General features: G+C 36.7%; 1 protein-coding gene across 3 annotated transcripts in view; it reads right to left on the bottom strand.

The window, feature by feature from the left end:
- SEC22A (SEC22 homolog A, vesicle trafficking protein) overlaps positions 1 to 19,361 on the bottom strand; it is an 89,322-nt gene that overhangs the window by 50,042 nt on the left and 19,919 nt on the right. For all 3 annotated transcript variants that reach the window (XM_005675036.2, XM_018045723.1, XM_018045739.1), the window contains 2 exons: positions 9,558 to 9,721; positions 8,247 to 8,441 (listed from right to left, as the gene is read on the bottom strand). In XM_005675036.2, the coding sequence (XP_005675093.1) occupies positions 8,247 to 8,441; positions 9,558 to 9,721 (359 nt within the window). The remainder of the gene's footprint in view (positions 1 to 8,246; positions 8,442 to 9,557; positions 9,722 to 19,361) is intronic.

Here is a 19,361-nt window from a genome sequence, read left to right as displayed (position 1 = left end):
TGGGCAAACTCTAGGAGATAGTGAGGGACAGGGAGGCCTGGGGTGATGCAAGTCCATGGCGTCGCAAAGAGTTTGACCCAGCTTAGCGACTGAACAACAACAACAAATAGCTGCTTTACAATGTTGTGTTAGTTTTTCATTGTACAGCAAAGTTAATCAGCCATACATATACATATATCCACTCTGTTATAGATTTCCTTCCCATTTAAGTCACCACCGAGCACTGAGGAGAATTCCTCGTGCTCATTAACTATTTTATAGATAGTGGTGGTTTAGTGGCTATGTCGTGTCCAATCCTTGCAATCCCTTGGACTGTATGTAGCCTGCCAGGCTCTTCTGTCCACGGGATTATCCCGGCAAGAATACTAGAGTGGGTTGCCATTTCCTACTCCAGATTTTATACACAGTAGTGTACATATGTCAGTCCCAATCACCCAATTCTTCCCACTCTCTCTCTCTCCCATCCTTTGGTGGCCATACATTTGTTCTTTATGTCAGTGTCTTTATTTCTGTTTTGCAAATAGGTTCATCTCTACCATTTTTCTAAATCCACATATAAAGTGTTAGGTACTGCTCCTCCATCCATGGAATTCTCCAGACAAGAATACTGGAGTGGGTTGCCATTTCCTTCTCCAGGAGATATTCCTGACCTAGGGATCAAACCCAGGTCTCCTGCATTGCAGGCAGATTCTTTACCATCCGAACCACCAGGAAAGCCATGATATTATATCTTTTTCTGACATACTTCACCTGTTATGATAATCTCTAGGTCCATCCACATTTCTGCAAACGACATTATTTCATTCCTTTTTATGACCAAGTAATATTCTACTGTGTATATGTACAGTAGCAATAATAAAGAAGCTATTCTTTATCCATTCCTTTGTCAATGGACATTTGCATTGCCCACTGTGCTGCAATGAACACTGGAGTACATACATCCTTTAGAAATATGGTTTTCTCCAGATATATGCCCAGGAATGGGATTGCTGGGTCATATGATAGCTCTATTTTTAGTCTTTTAAGAAACCTCCATACTATTCTCCATAGTGGCTGTACCAATTTACACTCCCATCAACAGTGTAGGAAGGTTCCCTTTTCAGCATTTATTGTTTGTAGAATTTTTGATGATGGCCATGCTGGTGTGAGGTGATACCTCATTGTAGTTTTGATTCGCATTTCTCTAGTAATAATGTTGAGCATCTTTTTATGTGTCTGTTGGCCATCTATATGTCTTCTTTGAAGAAATCTCTATTTAGGTCTTCCACACTGTTTTTGATTGGGTTGTTTATTTTCTTTCTATATTGATCTGCATGAGGTGTTTGTATATTTTGGAGATTAATCCCTGCTGTTGCTTTGTTGGCAAATATTTTCTCCATGTAATGGCTGTCTTTTTGTTTTATGGTTTCCTTTGCTGTGTAAAGCTTTTAAATTTAACTGGTCCCATTCGTTTATTTTTGTCTTTTTTTCCATCACTCTAGGCAGTAGATCAAAAAATGTCTTGCTGTGATTTATGTCACAGAATGTTCTGTCTACATTTTCCTCCAAGAGTTTTATGGTATCTAGCATTTAGGTCTTTAATCCATTTTGAGGGGTGTGTGTGTGTGTGTGTGTGTGTGCGGTGTTAGGGCATGTTCTAATTTCATTCTTTTACATGCAGTTGTTCAGTTTTACCAGCACGGTTTATTGAAGAGACTGTCTTTTTTCCATTGTATATTCTTGCCTCCTTTCTCATAAATAGAAATATCTTGCTTTCCTATACACTAACAATGAAAGATCAGAAAGAGAGATTAAGGAAATAATCCCATTTACCATTACATCAAAAAGAATAAAATACCTAGGAATAAATTGATCTAAGAAAGTAAAAGACCTGTACTCGGAAAACTGTAAGATACTGATGAAAGAAATCCAAGATAACAAAAATAAGTGGAAAGATATACTGTGTTCTTGGATGGGCCACAGGTGGCCACAGGTGCATGGATTTACCTCTGGCCTTTCTATCCTGTTACGCTGATCTATATTTCTGTTTTTGTGCCAGTACCATATTGTTTTGATTACTACATATTTGTAGTATAGTCGGAAGTCAGGGAGCCTGACTCCTCCAGCTCCATTCTTCTTTCTCAAGATTGCTTTTGCTATTCAGAGTCTTTTTTGTTTCCATACAAATTGCAAATTTTTTTAATCCTTTGAAAAGTGCCCTTGAATAGGGATTGCATTAAATCTATAGATTGCTTTTGGGTAGTATAGTCATTTTGACAATAGTGGTTCTTCCAATCCAAGAACACAGTATATCTTCCCATCTATTTTTGTTATCTTGGATTTCTTTCATCAGTGTCTTACAGTTTTCTGAGTACAGGTCTTTTACTTTCTTAGATCAGTTTATTCCTAGGTATTTTATTTTTTTGTTGCAATGGTAAATAGGATTATTTCCTTAATCTCTTTTTCTGATCTTTTATTGTTAGCGTATACTACTACTACTAAGCCGCTTCAGTCATGTCCGACTCTGTGCGACCCCCCAGACAGCAGCCCACCAGGATCCCCCGTCCCTGGGATTCTCCAGGCAAGAACACTGGAGTGGGTTGCCACTTCCTTCTCCAATGCATGAAAGTGAAAAGTGAAAGTGAAATCACTCAGTCGTGTTCGACTCTCAGTGACCCCATGGACTGCAGCCCACCAGGCTCCTCCGCCCATGAGATTCTCCAGGCAAGAGTACTGGAGTGGGGTGCCATTGCCTTCTCCGTTGTTAGTGTATAGGAAAGCAAGATATTTCTGTTTACTAATTTTGTATCCTGCAACTTTACCAAATGCATTGATGAGCTCTAGTAGTTTTCTGGTAGCATTTTCAGGATTTTCCACATTTGGAAAACTCAGCAGTGGCCACAGGACTGGAAAAGGTCAGTTTTCATTCCAATCCCAAAGAAAGGCAATGCCAAAGATGTTCAAATTACCATACAATTGCACTTCTTTCACAGGCCAGCAAGATTATGCTCAAAATCCTTCAAGCTAGGCACCAGCAGTACATGAATGGAGAACTTCCAGATGTACCAACTGGATTTAGAAAAGACAGAGGAACTAGAAATCAAATTGCCAATATCCACCAGATCATAGAAAAAGTAAGGGAATTCCAAAAAACATCTACCTCATTGACTATGCTAAAGGCTTTGACTGCAAGGATCACAATAAACTGTGGAATATTCTTAATGAGAATGGGAATACCAGACCCCATTACCTGCCTCCTGAGAAAGCTGTATGCAGGACAAGAGCAACATTTAGAAACAGATATAGGACAAGAGACTGTTTGCAAATTGGGAAAGGAGTACGTCAAGGCTGTATATTGTCACCCTGCTTATTTAACTTATATGCAGAGTACATCATGCAAAATGCCGGGCTGGATGAATCACAAGCTGGAATCAAAATTCCTGGGAGAAATATCAATAACCTCAGATATGCAGATGATATCACTTTAATGGCAGAAAGCAAAGAGGAACTAAAGAGCCTCTTGATGAAAGTGAAAGAGGAGAGTGAAAAAGCTGGCTTAAAACTCAACATTTAAAAAACTAAGATCATGTCATCCAATCCTATCACTTCATGGCAAATAGATGGGGAAAATGTGGAAACAGTGTCATTTTTCATTTTCTTGGGCTCCAAAATCAATGCAGATGGTGACTACAGCCAAAATTTTAAAAGACGCTTGCTGTCTTGTTCTTGATCTGAGAGGAAATGCTTTCAGCCTTTCACTATTGAGTATGATGCTAGCTGTACGTTTGTCATCAGTTCAGTTGCTCACTTGGGTCTGACTCTTTGCGACTCTATGGACCACAGCACTCCAGGGCTCCCTGTCCATCAATAACTCTAGAAGTTTACTCAAACTCATGTCCATTAAGTCGGTGATGCCATCCAACCATCTCATCCTCTGTCGTCCCCTTCTCCTCCCACCTTCATATCTTTCCCAGTGTCAGGATCTTTTCAAACGAGTCAGTTCTTCGCATCAGGTGGCCAAAGTATTGGAGTTTCAGCTTCAGCTCCAGTCCTTCCAATGATTATTCAGGACTGATTTCCTTTAGGATGGACTGGTTGGATCTCCCTGCAGTCCAAGGGACTCTCAGGAGTCTTCTCTAACACCACAGTTCAAAAGCATCAACTCTTTGGTGCTCAGCTTTCTTTATAGTCCAACTCTCACATCCATACATGACTACTGGAAAAACCATAGCCTTGACTGGATGGACCTTTGTTGATAAAGTAATGTCTCTGCTTTTCAATATGCTGTCTAGGTTGCTCATAACTTTTCTCCCAAGGAGTAAGTATTTTTTAATTTCATGGCTGCAATCACAATCTGCAATGATTTTGGAGCCAAAAAAAATAGTCTGTCACTGTTTCCCCATCTATTTGCCATGAAGTGATGGGACCAGATGCCATGATCTTAGTTTTCTGAATGCTGAGTTTTAAGCCAGCGTTTTCACTCTCCTCTTTCACTTTCATCAAGAGGCTCTTTAGTTCCTCTTAACTTTCTGCCATAAGGGTGATGTCATCTTCATATTTGAGGTTATCGGTATTTCTCCTGGCAATCTTGATTCCAGCTTGTGCTGCCTCTAGCCCAGTGTTTCTTATGATGTACTCTGTATATAAGTTAAATAAGCAGGGTGACTTGACAGATTCCTTTCCCTATTTGAAACCAGTCTATTGTTCCATGTCCAGTTCTAACTGTTGCTTCTTGACCTGCATACAGATTTCTCAGGAGGCAGGTCAGGTGGTCTGGTATTCCCATCTCTTTGAGAACTGTCCAGAGTTTGTTGTGATCCACACAGTCAAAGGCTTTGGCATAGTCAATGAAGCAGAAATATGTTTTTCTGGAACTCTCTTGCTTTCTCGATGATCCAGAGAATGTGGGCAATTTGATCTCTACCTTTTCTAAAACCAGCTTGAACATCTGGAAGTTCATGGTTCACGTATTGCTGAAGCCTGGCTTGGAGAATGTTGAGCATTACTTTACTAGCGTGTGAGATGAGTGCAACTGGGCAGTAGTTTGAGCATTCTTTGGTATTGCCTTTCTTTGGGATTAGAATGAAAACTGACCTTTTCCAGTCCTGTGGCCACTGCTGAGTTTCCCAAATTTGCTGGCATATTGAGTGCAGCACTTTCACAGCATCACCTTTTAGGATTTGAAATAGTTCAACTGGAGTTCCATCACCTCTGCTAGCTTTGTTCGTAGTGATGCTTCCTAAGGCCCACTTGACTTTGCATTCCAGGATGCCTGGCTCTAGGTGAGTGATCAAACCACCATGATTATCTGGGCCGTGAAGATCTTTTTTGTACAGTTCTTCTGTGTATTCTTGCCACCTCTTCCTAATATCTTCTGCTTCTGTTAGGTCCATACCATCTGTCCTTTATTGTACCCATCTTTGCATGAATGAATGAAGAGATGGAGCCAAAGCTAAAACAACACCTAGTTGTGGATGTGACTGGTGATAGAAGCAAAGACTGATGCTGTAAGGAGCAATATTGCATAGGATCCTGGAATGTTAGTTCCATGAACCAAGGCAAATTGGAAGTGGTCAAACAGGAGATGGCAAGAGTAAATGTCGACATTTTAGGAATCAGTGAACTAAAATGGACTGGAATGGGTGAATTTAACTCAGATAAACATTTTATCTATTACTGTGGGCAAGAATCCCTTAGAAGAAATGGAGTAGCCATCATAGTCAACAAAAGAGTCGGAAATACAGTATTTGGATGCAATCTCAAAAACAACAGAATGATCTCTGTTCGTTTCCAAGGCAAACCATTCAATATCATGGTAACCCAAGTCTATGCCCTAACCAGTAATGCTGAAGAAGCTGAAGTTGAATGGTTCTATGAAGACCTACAAGACCTTCTAGAACTAACACCCAAAAAAGATGTCCTTTTCATTATAGGGGACTGGAATGCAAAAGTAGGAAGTCAAGAAACACCTGGAGTAACAGGCAAATTTGTCCTTGGAGTACAGAATGAAGCAGGGCAAAAGCTAATAAGAGTTTTGCCAAGAGAACGTACTGGTCATAGCAAACAACCTCTTCCAACAACAGAAGAGGTTTGTCATATATGGCTTTATTATGTTGAGGCAGGTTCCCTCTAAGCCTACTTTCTGGAGAGCTTTCATCACAAATGTTTGTTGAACTTTGTCAAAAGCTTTTTCTGCATCTATTGAGATTATATATATATATATATATATATATAGCTTTATAATATTGCTTTTAACTGACTTAGAAAAGAAGAAAATACATTTTATTGTCTAACTACCTTTATGATTGCTCTTTGCTTTTTATTCTTTCAGTATGGATTCAAACTATTGTCTGGGTCTTGCTTTCAAATATGAAGAACCTGCATCAGTATTTCTTTATGGTGAGTCCACCAGAAACAAATTCTCTCATTTTCTGCTTATTTGCAAATATCTTTATTTCACCTTCATTTTTGAAAGACAGGCTTACTATATATAGGATTCTTGGTTGAGTTTTTGTTTCCCTTTGAGTTTTTTGAGGATATTATCCTATCACTTTTTGTCCCCACTGTTTCTGTTGAGAAGGCAGTTGTTAATTTTGTTGTGGTTAACCTTGCAAATGACAAGTTGTTTTTCTCTTTCTGTTTTAAAGATTTTTCCTTGTCTTTCAGCATTTTTAATGATTCATCTATTTGTGAATCTCTTGCATGTATCCTATTTGGAATCCCTTGAGCTTCCTGGAGGAGCAGATTAACATATCTGAATAAGTGGAAACTTTTTAGCTTTTATTTCTTCAATGCTTCTTCTGCTCCCCTCTCTCCTTTCCTTCTGGCTCTCCCATCATGCATATGTTAGTGTGCTTAATAGGGCCCCATATTTTTCTGAAGTTCTATTCATTTTTCTTCATTTTTCTCTCTGTTCTTTGGACTACATAATCTCTGTTGATCTTTTTTCTGCCTGTTCAAATCTACTATTGAGCCCAACTAGCAAGTTTTTAAATTTTAGCTGTATTTGTCAATTCCAGAATTTCCATTTGGTTCCTTTACTTTAAATTTTCTTTCTTTTATTAATACTGTCTATTTGATGTGACATCACCATCATATTCTTTAATCATGGCTTCCTTCAGTTCTTTGAAGAAAATTATAATGGCTACTTTGAAGTATTTGTCTGTTAAATCGGACATCAGATCATTCTCACAGGCAGTTTCTATTGCCTGCCTTCCCTACCATACCCCATCCCCAGTGGATGAATTATAATTTCCTTTTCTTTTGAATGTCTTGTAATTGTTTTTATTGGAAACTAGGCATTTTAGAAACTATATTTTAACAACTCTGGGTACTGATCCACCTCTTCTCCCCCAAGGTTTGTTACTATTATTTGTTTGTTTACTTGTTTTCTGGCTAGCTGGATTATTTTAGTGAAATCTGCTTCCTCTGTCTCCCATAATTTATATTAATCAAACCAAACATGAAAGGTTGTGTTCAACCTTGAATGTCACATCTGAAGAATACTAACAAACATAAGCATAGAAAGAGGAAGCTTCCAGGATGAGGAGGGTTTCAAAATACAATAGACAAAAAGGGTAAGGAAATTGGGGATATTTTACATGAAGTCAATCAGGCTAATAGGATAAAAAGGACACAAAGCTGCTGATTTCAAAGCTGTGGTACAGCTGAAGCCAGGGAGGGAGAGGTCACAGAACTTAGACAAATGTAGGCATTACAGGGAACAGATTTTAGCTCAAAAATACAAGAAAGAATTTTTAAAATAAGCAATTCAACAGTGGCATATACTACCTTATAAAAGAACAAGGGTTTTACTTTTAAGCAGAAATTTTCAACATGTCACAGCTGTTGAGAATGACACTCCTTGTTTGAGAGGGACATCTGAGCAGATGATCATATTTTCCGTGACAGCCAAAAACCTTGACCTCAAATGTAGTCATTTTTACAGAATGCAAAGCACTTTACATGCCTATAGGTATACATTGCAAATAAACTATTATTCTTTTCAAGAAAAATGTGTACAAGGAAACCTTAAATGTTTCTCTAGCAAAGAGTTCCTTTGAGATTGCTGTTTAAAAGTATTTTTCTGATCAGTCATATATCTGAGAGATAACTATATAAATCATTGGGAGAAATGATTAATTACTTTGAGCTTCTACATTCATGTACTTGCTTTAAAATTTTAGAATAAATTAATTCATTTTTTAAGAGCCCCTCAGTTCTTAGAAAATACTTTTTTAATGAAGTAATTGAGATCCAGAACTCACCAGAAGAAATCTTACCAGCACCTTTATAGTCAACAGAAAATGCAGATGTGACTCCATTGGCTGACCCCAGCTCACCCATGGAAATTTGATAAGGGGGCCTCAGCTTGATTTCCATCTGCATGTCAGACAGATTTATCTTTGTTGAAAGAGACCTGGGATTATTATATCGCTGCTTGGTCCTCTGAATGAAGTTATCTATGTAAAATAAAAAATAAATTTCCTTGCAGTCATTTGTTAATTAAATCATTTGAAAGTGTGATGTTTACAGACAGTAAATTTGGTGATAAACAGTTTGTTATCCTAAATGTTCAACCTGTCATGGAATGCCCTAATATTATTTGTGTTTAATATATCATGGCATCATCAGTTTTTCTCACTAGAAATTATACTCTAGAAACTAGTAATTATAACTAAACTAAGGATTTAATATCACATGGTTGTGAGAATACTTCTACAATTATATCCACTTCAAGGAATTACTCTGAACCTCTTAAAAAAAATGAAAACAGCTCCCTTTAAATTTAAACCAAAGCTTTAATTTGTACAGGGATTCAGATCTCATAAAATATTATCTGTAAGTATTACCAGTTGTAATTACATTAAAACATACACTGTAAATTGCATGTTCATATAAACCTGTTTTCTTATTTATTGCTTATACCATTAGAACATATGCTTTAAAGAACAAATTTAATGAAATCAATAAAAGACATTTCCTAAATTTCTCCCAATTTTATTTCCACTATTTGCACCTTGAATTTACCCTTTTTCCCCCTTCTGCATCAGGAATCAAGCAAACAGGCCAAATCTAGCCTGTTGATTCTATTTGTGAACAAAATGTTACTGGAATATAACTATACTCATTCATTTATGCATTGCCTATGGCTGTTTTCAAGCCATAATAGCAAGGACTGAGACTGAGAAAATAATCCTTAAAGCCTAAAATTGTACTATCTGGTCCTTTCCAATAAACGTTTGTCAACTTCTGCTCTATATTAAGCAGCCTAAAAATACTATCACATAAACACAAAGCTCTGAATCTCTAGCTTATAAATTTCTCACTGAGAAATTATCCTCTGGGATTAATTCTTTGAGCCAATAATCACGATCCTCTAGAGAGTTCAAACAGAACATTTTCTAATAGGCATCCAAGTGAAGAAGTTGCCATAATTTATAGACTGTCGAACTATTCTGTCAAAAGAAAGTTAGTAGAATTTTTTGAGTTTTCTCTCTGTCCCTTAGTATTAGATGAAAAGTCATTTATGACTGAATAGAGACATGAAAAGGGAGAAAAAAAAATCAGGCCCTTACCAAATTCAATGAAACAGTACGGTCTGACAGCAGTATTTGTCTTCATCATGTTATAAGTAGTAATGAACTCCTTCTGAAGCTCATCCAGGAAAGAGAAGGCCAGAACATTTGGGTAATTTTCAGTGCACAACATCATGTAGCTCACTCCCATAGAGCTAATAAAACTATAGTGTAAAAAACATCGGATTTAAAATTTCAAATTAAATCAAGGTAATTCATTACTTCACAAAACTGGCTCTATACACCATACACTGCTGCTACAGAGGCATTGATGATATTAACACTTATTAAATATTTTGGCAAAAAATTGAAGGAATTGAAATCAGTTGCAGTTTAAAAACAATAGACAAAAAAAGTGAATGTATCCACTTTGCTGTATAGCAGAAACTAACACAACATTGTAAATCAACTACATTCAAACTAAGATTCATTTTTAAACAGTGGAGAGGGACATATACTGTGATTCGAACGTTTCAGTTACTTATCATTTGGGGTAGAAAGCAGGAAAGACTATGCAAATAGATAAGAGTCACAGATAGCTTAACATTTCAATCCTTCAACCTAGAGGAATTTAACACTGAGGTTCTGATGAAAGTTATGGACACTCTTTGCAGAAACAACACAGAATTTGGCTAACAGTCTCAAGGTGATTACTGACCTCCTAAAGTTATCCACTGACTCCAAAATCAAATCCTCTACTTCACAAAATGAATTATGTATCATTGGGGGAAAAAGAGAATTTAGGAGTTCATAACAACAAATAAAAGGGAAGAAAGGAAGACTCATTCATAGCAGAATGCTGAATACCACCTGGTAAATGTGGAGACAGTGGTAGAACTGGGAAACTTAGCACTTTGCAGCCTACACAGTAAAGAATGAATCCATTTATAAACAGTGGGTGCTAAATCTAGGTAGGTACTTTGGTAAGGAGCAGGAAATCGTGCATGGCTTTAAAATGTCTTCTCATGGATTGCTTATTGGCTGCAGGGGAATTCTACTGTATTTATAAAACAGTAGAAACTAGACAACACCTTAACCAGGTACTCTAATATCACTAAAGAGGGACAGATGGCCTTCCCATGCCTCCAGATGTGATCCTCGGTAAGACATATCAGTTCTGGCTGAGAATGCATAATCTGAATCTAATCACGAAGGAACACCAGAGTAATCAACGTTCTATTTTCTTTAAAAGGGTATGGGGTGGGGAGCTGTATTCTTCAGAAATCTCAAAGTTGTAAAAAAAAAAAAAAGAAAGAAAGAAAGGCTTTGGAAACATTTCTGATCACAGGAGGTTAAAGAGACACAACTAAATGCAATACCTAACCCTAGTCTGGATCCTGTGTTACAGAAGGGGAAAATTCTATAGCGGACATTCCTTGGTCAACTGACAAAAACAGAAAACAGGCGGTACGGTAGTTTAGGTAAAAGTATAGTATCAATATTAAATATACTAGATCTGATAACCATACTATAATTAAGTATAGGAATATCTCTAACCTTAGAAAATACACTCTGAAGTAGATAGGAATAAAAGGGTATGGTATTTTTGTTTCTCTCAAATGGTTTGGACAAAAATAAATCAGATAGATAAAACAATAAAGTAAATGGGGTAAAATGTTAACAAAATGTGACTCTGGGTTCAAGTAATATTTGTAATTTTCATACTTGTACAACTTTTCTGAAAGTTTGAAATCATTTCTAAATAAGTTAAAATTTAAAAACAAAAATGTTTAAATTAACCATCTTCTATTGGAAAAAAAATTTCTAAAACAAAGTATACATTGCCCTATAACGTGCATAGGATGGGACAGAAATTGATAGTTTTCAACGAGTCATTAAATGTTCTTGCATAGTACTGTCAACACCGTTCTGGTCCAGCTCAAGGGAAGCAAACAGAGCATACAGGCTATAACCTTGCCACTCCCACGCCAGGCACTGCTAATCTGTCACAGCAGTTTTTCTACCGAACCCTGATCTACATCAGAGTCTCTCTCTCTCCCTTTTTCTCTGCTATTATAGAAGCAGAATTTATTAATATCATTTTAAATTTAACTTTTAAAATATTCACATGACTCAAATTTTAAAAGAATGAAAAATGAAAGGAAATATATACTTGAAGTATCTTATCCCCACCGCTGCTCTCAGATACTCAGTTCTCTGTCCCTCAAGCAACTCATGTTACTATTAATTTCATATGCATCCTTCCAGTCAGAGTTATGCATATGAAAACAAATATACATCTGTCTTTTTTAAAACACCACCCAAGGTAGCCAAATGATGTGGGTTTGGTACCTATTCATCATCTATTATTAACAGTGCAGGATATACTACTAGAAAAACTGCTGATCTTGTTCTTCTGGAATAACCTGAAATTCCTTTCTGAAGTTCCACTTAACATACAGCCATTTGATGCAATGTTTTTCAAGCTGAAAGTTGTGACCCCTCCCCAGTAGATCATAAAATTAAAGAATTACACACAGCATTTTCTTAAAAACTGAAATAGAATATTACAGAAAATGCCAGAATGCAAATTGTTTCATAAAACTTTGGTTTATTCTATTTGTATGCTAAGTAACGGTCACAAAGTAAAATGTATCTCTTCTTGTGGGTCACAGTCAAAAAAGTTTAGCCATAATGTACTGTACTTTTCTACAAAATTGTCAAGTAAATTGAAAAATCAAAGTATGATTTTCCCAAATACTTTTCCCTGTCCAAAAAAATCTTCACTGTCACTATCAAAATTCTTCAACATGTCATTAGCATTCAAATATATCTCACAATAACTTGAACTGTGATAGAACAAAATTGGTGATTGGCTTCTAAACACTTGGAACTTTCAAGTAGCTACGAGGCGTTATTTCACTATCCTTCAATAATATGATGGAAGCTTTTACACTCCAGTTTTTGTGCTATAACAGGGTTTTACTGTACTTCCATGTTAATAACAGAGTGAACCATAGACACCTACATGTGTTTATCCCAAATGGTTTCTCTTGCTTGCACTCAATTTACCTGGCAAATTATTTGTGAAATTTAAAAAGTCCTGTTTTTAAGATGGTATGTTAACGTTTTCAAGTCTTTATTGTAAAGTCTTTATTTTATTATAAATGCTCGATATTCTCCAAAAATGCTATATTCTATAGTATTATGACTTTTCATAGTGAATTTACCCTTACAATGCTGTCTTTTTTTGAACTGCAAAGCTGGTTTTCCAAAATTACATACAGCTCTGTTATCAAAGGTTCTACTTTTTCATATCACTGGGACAAACTGAAAGACTCCTACCATCGCGCTGAAGACAACTTGCAATGAAATAGTCTAAAGTCACTAGAGGCAAGCAAGTTTGTGCAGGCTTTAGCCTGTCCATCAAGTTCATTTGGCTCACTTGTTACAGACAATCTGGCTGTTGTTCTTCTGCCTTGATGAGGAGGAAGAAGAGAAGCAGTAGTAACAGTAATGGCACGATTTAATAATAGTAACAGTAATAGCAGGTACGGTTTACTGATCACTTGGTATGAACCAGGCCCTTTGCTAAGTATTTTACATATTTTATCTAATTTCATTCTTACTTTATGTAAATAAAGCACATGCTATCTATCTTCACGTAATTAACCCAGTTTATACTTACATATTTGTATGTTTGTTGTTATGTCTCTCTCACTAATATTTATGCTCCATGAGAGCAGAGACGATTCTTTACAGTTCACCACTGTATTCTTAATATCTAGAATATTATGTCCAGTACACAATAAGTGCTCAATAAATTTGTAAATAAATAAGTGCATAGATGGCATCATTCATTTATTCATCTATACCTAATTGATTTAGATACTATGCACAGATAATTGCACAGCTCAGTGGCATCTACACCAAGAAGCTCAATAAACACCTGACTAATGACAGAAGGGAGTAGAACTTCACATACTCTTCCAGGTCATTGTTCCCGGAAGGCTTGAGTTCAAGTCACTAAGTCTTCAACATCCCCCTATTTAAAAGACAGAGCTGTTCTCAGAGATCATGTAGAACTACTCACCTGTGCACTGAGTACCTCCAGATGGTTATAAAGATCTAACAAGTCTGTCGGCTTTCCTCTTATCACAGTCATGAGTAATCCTCACATCAACAAAAAGTCCTCTTTTCTCCACCTTGAGCACAATTCTTAAATTGTCACTGTTTTCTTCCTACTTCACTCTAATTTCCTTTTTCTTTTTTATTTCCTTCCACTTCTGGACTTTGGGATCCATGGGATTTGATCTCTATAGCTACTGCCTTTCTTCTGACCCAGGAATTTATCTAACCTCATTACATCTTTGGTTCCTCTCCATGGCACATATACTAGAAACTTCTTTAAGGAATTCCAAGGTCAAGAGTGTCTGGGACAGGTAAGGCTGGCTGAAGTTCAAACTACAGATAAGGAGGCTTTACCACTTTCAGTCACTTTGTTTAATAGCTAATTTTAACATGTATCCAAGCAGGCTGCACCTCAAGTGATTCCTGAAGTTGAACAAAATGAATAAGTGGTTTTAGACATTAAACTTTTCCTAGAACCTAATTTTATTTATGAAATGCCAAAAAAAATTTTTTAGACATCACCAATTAAACATCAACATTATTAGGACTTGTTGGCTTGTTGTACCAAACTAAAATGATAAGTGAAGACTATGATCTTTCTCACAGCAAATAATAAAGCACCCAGTGCATATCCAGCATTCTACTCTACAGGCTTTAATATCAAAGACCAAATGTCTGCCCAATAGGAACCTGTAGTTAGGTACTGGGAATGTACTTAAAATGATATACAAAACAAGATTAAAGAAACAAAACTGAACTTTTTAGCATGCTAAATGAAAAAGTATAAAAACAGTTATAAATCGAAACAGTAATAATATTTGTATTACATATAGTTTTCAGCCACAGGACTGGAGAAGGTCAGTTTTCATTCCAACCCTAAAGAAAGGCAATGCCAAAGAATGTTCAAACTACTGCACAATTGCACTCATCTCACATGCTAGCAAAGTAATGGTCAAAATTCTCCAAGCCAGGCTTCAACAGTACGTGAACCATGAACTTCCAGATGTTCAACATGGATTTAGAAAAGGCAAAGGAACCAGAGATCAAATTGCCAACATCTGTTGGATCATAGAAATAGCAACAGAATTCCAGAAAAACATCTACTTCTGCTTAAAGCCTTTGACTGTGTGGATCACAACAAACTGTGGAAAATTCTGAAAGAGATGGGAATACCAGACCATCTGACCTGTCTCTTGAGAAATCTGTATGCAGATCAGGAAGCAACAGTTAGAACTGGACATGGAACAACAGACTGGTTCCAAATCGGGAAAGGAGTACATCAAGGCTGTATACTGTCACCCTGCTTATTTAACTTACATGCAGAGTACATCATGCGAAATACCTGGCTGGATGAAGCACAAGCTGGAATCAAGATTGTCGAGAGAAATATCAATAACCTCAATACGCAGATGACAGGACCCTAATGGCAGAAACCAAAGAAGAATTAAAGAGTCTCTTGATGAAAGAGAAGAGTGAAAAAGTTGGCTGAAAACTCAACATTTAAAAAACTAAGATCATGGCATCTGGTCCAATTACTTCATGGTCAATAGATGGGGAAACAGTGAAAACAGTGACAGACTTTATTTTCTTGGGTTCCAAAATCACTGCAGATGGTGACTGCAGCCATGAAATCAAGACATTTGCTCCTTGGAAGAAAAGCTATGACCAACCTAGACAGCATACTAAAAAGCAGAGACATTGCTTTGCCAACTAAGGTTTGTCTAATCAAAGCTATGGCTTTTTGAGTAGTCACGTATGGATGTGAGAGTTGGACCATAAAGAAAGCTGAGTGCCAAAGAATTGACGCTTTTAAACTATGGTGTTGAAGAAGACTCTCAAGAGTCCCTTGGACTTCAAGGAGATCCAACCAGTCTATCCTAAAGGAAATCAGTCCTGAATATTCATTGGAAGGACTGATGCTGAGGCTGAAACTCCAATAATTTGGCTATCTGATACAAAGAACTGACTCATTGGAAAAGACCCTGACACTGGGAAAGATTGAAGGTAGGAGGAGAAGGGGAAGACAGGGGATGAGATGGTTGGATGGCATCACCAACTTGATGGATGTGAGTTTGAGCAAGGTCCAGGAGCTGGTGATGGACAGGGAAGCCTGGCATGCTACGGTCCATGGAGTCGCAAAGAGTCATATAGGACTGAGCAACCGAACTGAACTGAACTGATAGTTTTCATTCTGCAGCTGTACCATTGCACATAGAAAATCTGCTCATCCTTTGTAGCCATGTTTACCAAGTAAACAGCTTTCCTGGGTGAAGAAAAGTTTTCCAGTTGGACATGAAATCTCTAATCCACATTTAAAAAACTCCTAAGAAAAAAAACCTTCCATACTGCATTCCATTTCCTAAAATAATGATTTTAAAGTTTTAATCATAAAAAATGGCTTGATGTTGTAAAATTGAGTATACCTTATGAATTTGTTATCACCAAATATATATGATAAGAAACAAAGTGAAAACAAGACTTTACCACCAGAGGGACAGTACAGTGACAGTATGATGACAAGAACCAGAAAGAGAACTAAGTAACAATGAGCGTCTGCCATGCTCCACATTCCATCAGGAATTTCATATTTTCTCACTCATTCCTCTCTTACATAGCCAACCTTTAATTATCCTCCAATGGTGAAGAGCTAAATCATAAATACATTATCGCATAAATAAAAGACCCATTTTCATTATTAACTTAAACCTCATTATATAAGAAAACATGTATTAATATGTAATATGTCCGGTGATAGTAACTTAAAACAGTAAGCTAAAGAAGAATTGGGCATTCCTGGTGGCTCAGTGGTAAAGAATCCACCTGACAATGCAGGAGATACAGTTCAATCTGTGGGTGAGGAAGATCCCCTGGAGAAAGTAAGGGAAAGCATTAGACACTCAGTCGTGTCTGACTCTTTGCGATCCTATGGACTGTAAATTGCTATCCACGGAATTCTCACTGGAGTGGGTTGCCATTCCCTTCTTGGATCTTGCTGACCCAGGGGGTCATCTTGTAAGTCTATGGGGGCACAGAAGAGTTGGACACGACTTAGCAACTAAACAAAAACAAACGGAGAATCAGATGATTTTAAGTGACTGAAGATGATTACACCATCAGAACCTTGGATACAAACTTTGCCTTTGACAGCCTTCATTTTCTTTTTCTGCAGAGTTAATCTATCTCCTGATTTTAACCCTAATTCCTTTACACCTTCACATTCCTGAATAAAGATCCTAACTTCTTTTAGATAACCGACCATTGACAGCCTCTTATTTGCCTGCTAGCTGTATTTCAGAGGTTTACTACACCTACAGAAACTGCGTTGTAAGAGTAACTAGATTTCTAGATCAGTTCATAAGAGCCTATTTAACGTAATTGGAGCTGAAAAGCTGTGGATCTTACCATAATAAACAGTAGAAAAGTAATACGATGCTAGTAATGAGACAAAACACAGGTTATCTTCTTCCCCCAAGTGGCCTGGTAACTACTGGTGAGTTGCATTCCCCTGCTGCATCCCCCGCACCAACCAAACACCTCGTCTCCAATGTTTTCTCATCAATTTTAGACTTCATATATACTCTATTCCTCATTGTTTTTCAACCAAAAAAGGGAGGGGGGATAGTTTCACTTAATACTCTTCCCCAGTTAATTTCATAAAATGAAAAGAATTAGGAAGGCACTTTATCAGAAAAGAGGTTAAGGGTAAAGGGAGGTAACTCCCTCTTTTTACTTCTTGCACTAAACTCACCTCAGAGTATGACTGACCTTCCAAAGGGTTTGTCTTTTCATGAGATCAGTGTCTCAATGTTTAAAGAGATTTCAAAATGTACAACTATCCTTTTTATACACCTAAAACCAATTTCAAAGTTTCAGGATTTCATAAAATTCAACTTAATTTCCATATGGTTAATAATTATTGTGTAAGTCACTGTTCCCTTAGTAGTAATATAAGTTTATCTATTAAACACTATAATTTAAGGATGGTATCCTTCAATTAATAAAACAGATGAATTCCTTAAAATTTTATACAGAGAATTATACTATCACATATGAAAAGAAATCACAAAACTGGATTATACATCCCCCTCCCCCACCCCAATCAATTAGTCAAGTTGGAGAATTAAAAGAAAATGAAGACTTAACTCCATTGCACTCTGCAACCACACCGCACAACCACCCCTCATGTAGCAGCTACTATGATATGTGCATGGCACAGTACCACCACAAGCCAGACTCCACAGAACGTGCACCATTAGCTGAACTGCATTACTCAGATACTATAATCTGTTGAAATTTATCTTTTATCCAATACACAGGGGGAGAAAATTAAAAGAATTTTCTCAATTTTAAATGTTACTCGCCTATTTTTTTCCTTAAAACTTTGAACTTCCTCTACCTATTCAACTAGAATCTAAGGTGAGGTACCATCTGATTTAGCACATAATTTGACACTTAGTTTGGCTTCTCAGGGGTATTCTGAAAAGAGCACTTCAATTTCTTTACAAATCTAAAAACCACAATGCTTAGGGGTGAGGAATCAAAAATAATACAAGCCAGGGCAGGTCAATTATCTCAATGAGTTACAACCTAATTTTAGAGAGTGGATATAGAAATTCTAAAAAATATTAATAAGAAAACAAAATGGTGAAAAGGGCAGTCAACAAGTTCTACAGGCAATCTGTGAAGGGAGTGAGGTTACTAGAGAAATCAAACAGCAGTAATGAGGCAGGCGACTCAAAAGACACAGGCTATAGGCAGAGCTTTGAAAGAAAGAGAAGTACTTAGAAATATGGCTAAGAAAGTACAGAGTGTTGCCAGTTTCATGCTGTGCTGCAACCACTACTATAGATCTTTGGGTTTTATCTGGCAAACTCATGGTGGTTAGAAAAAGAGGTGTCATGTGAGAATTTTAATATGTTAAGTAACACATCAATTTCCAATTTTATGTATTTCAGGCTAAATTTATCATACTGCATAAAAAACCTCAATGAACTAGAAACCAACTAACAAGACTTCTAATCAGTGAAAGAAAATATATGAAATCTAGGTTGTTAGGAACTAGAACTAAAAATTCTCTGTTATTCAAACCTTTCTTAAAACTTGGCTATAAAAATACACAGAGGTTTTTCTATACGTGGTTCTGGGGGTCATGTAATCTATTTATTCTTTTAGACATTTCTAAATTATATTCTTAGATCAGGCTGATTAGACCTCTGCTGATTCACCTGACTCCTAAACTCACTAATAAATTGCTTTTTGCATCAAGCTATTTGCTTATACTAAGGAATATTATAAGAAAAATCATAAAAAGCTCATGGTATGGCTGCTGGAAGAATACTATCCAAATTCTGTCTCTCTTTATGTACATCAGGTTTCAGTAACATGAGAAGCAATGTTTTTATTCAATGGAACCTGTGAAACCCATAAATGACCCATTATCCCCCTTTGTTTTGGCCCCAAGGAAGTTCAGAACAATGTTTGTAGCCTTTTTCTAAAAAAATTAATGGACTATGCAGTTTGCATCTCTAGAAGGATACGGTACTTCAGTTTATTACTCTATCTTTATTTTTTCTGTCATATGTTTCTCTTACCTGTACTCTTGAATTTTTTTAATTGCCTCACATCCTTTGTGGAATAACATGGGTGCAAATAAATAATACAAAATCTAGAATTCACAACAATTAAACAGCATTGAGCACTGGAAGAATGCTAAAATTTCACCACATTCTACTC

This window comes from Capra hircus, chromosome 1 (genome assembly GCF_001704415.2).
Source record: "Capra hircus breed San Clemente chromosome 1, ASM170441v1, whole genome shotgun sequence".
NCBI lineage: Eukaryota > Metazoa > Chordata > Mammalia > Artiodactyla > Bovidae > Capra > Capra hircus.
Note: the sequence above shows the minus strand (reverse complement) of the source record. Positions and strands in the feature narration are given on the sequence as shown.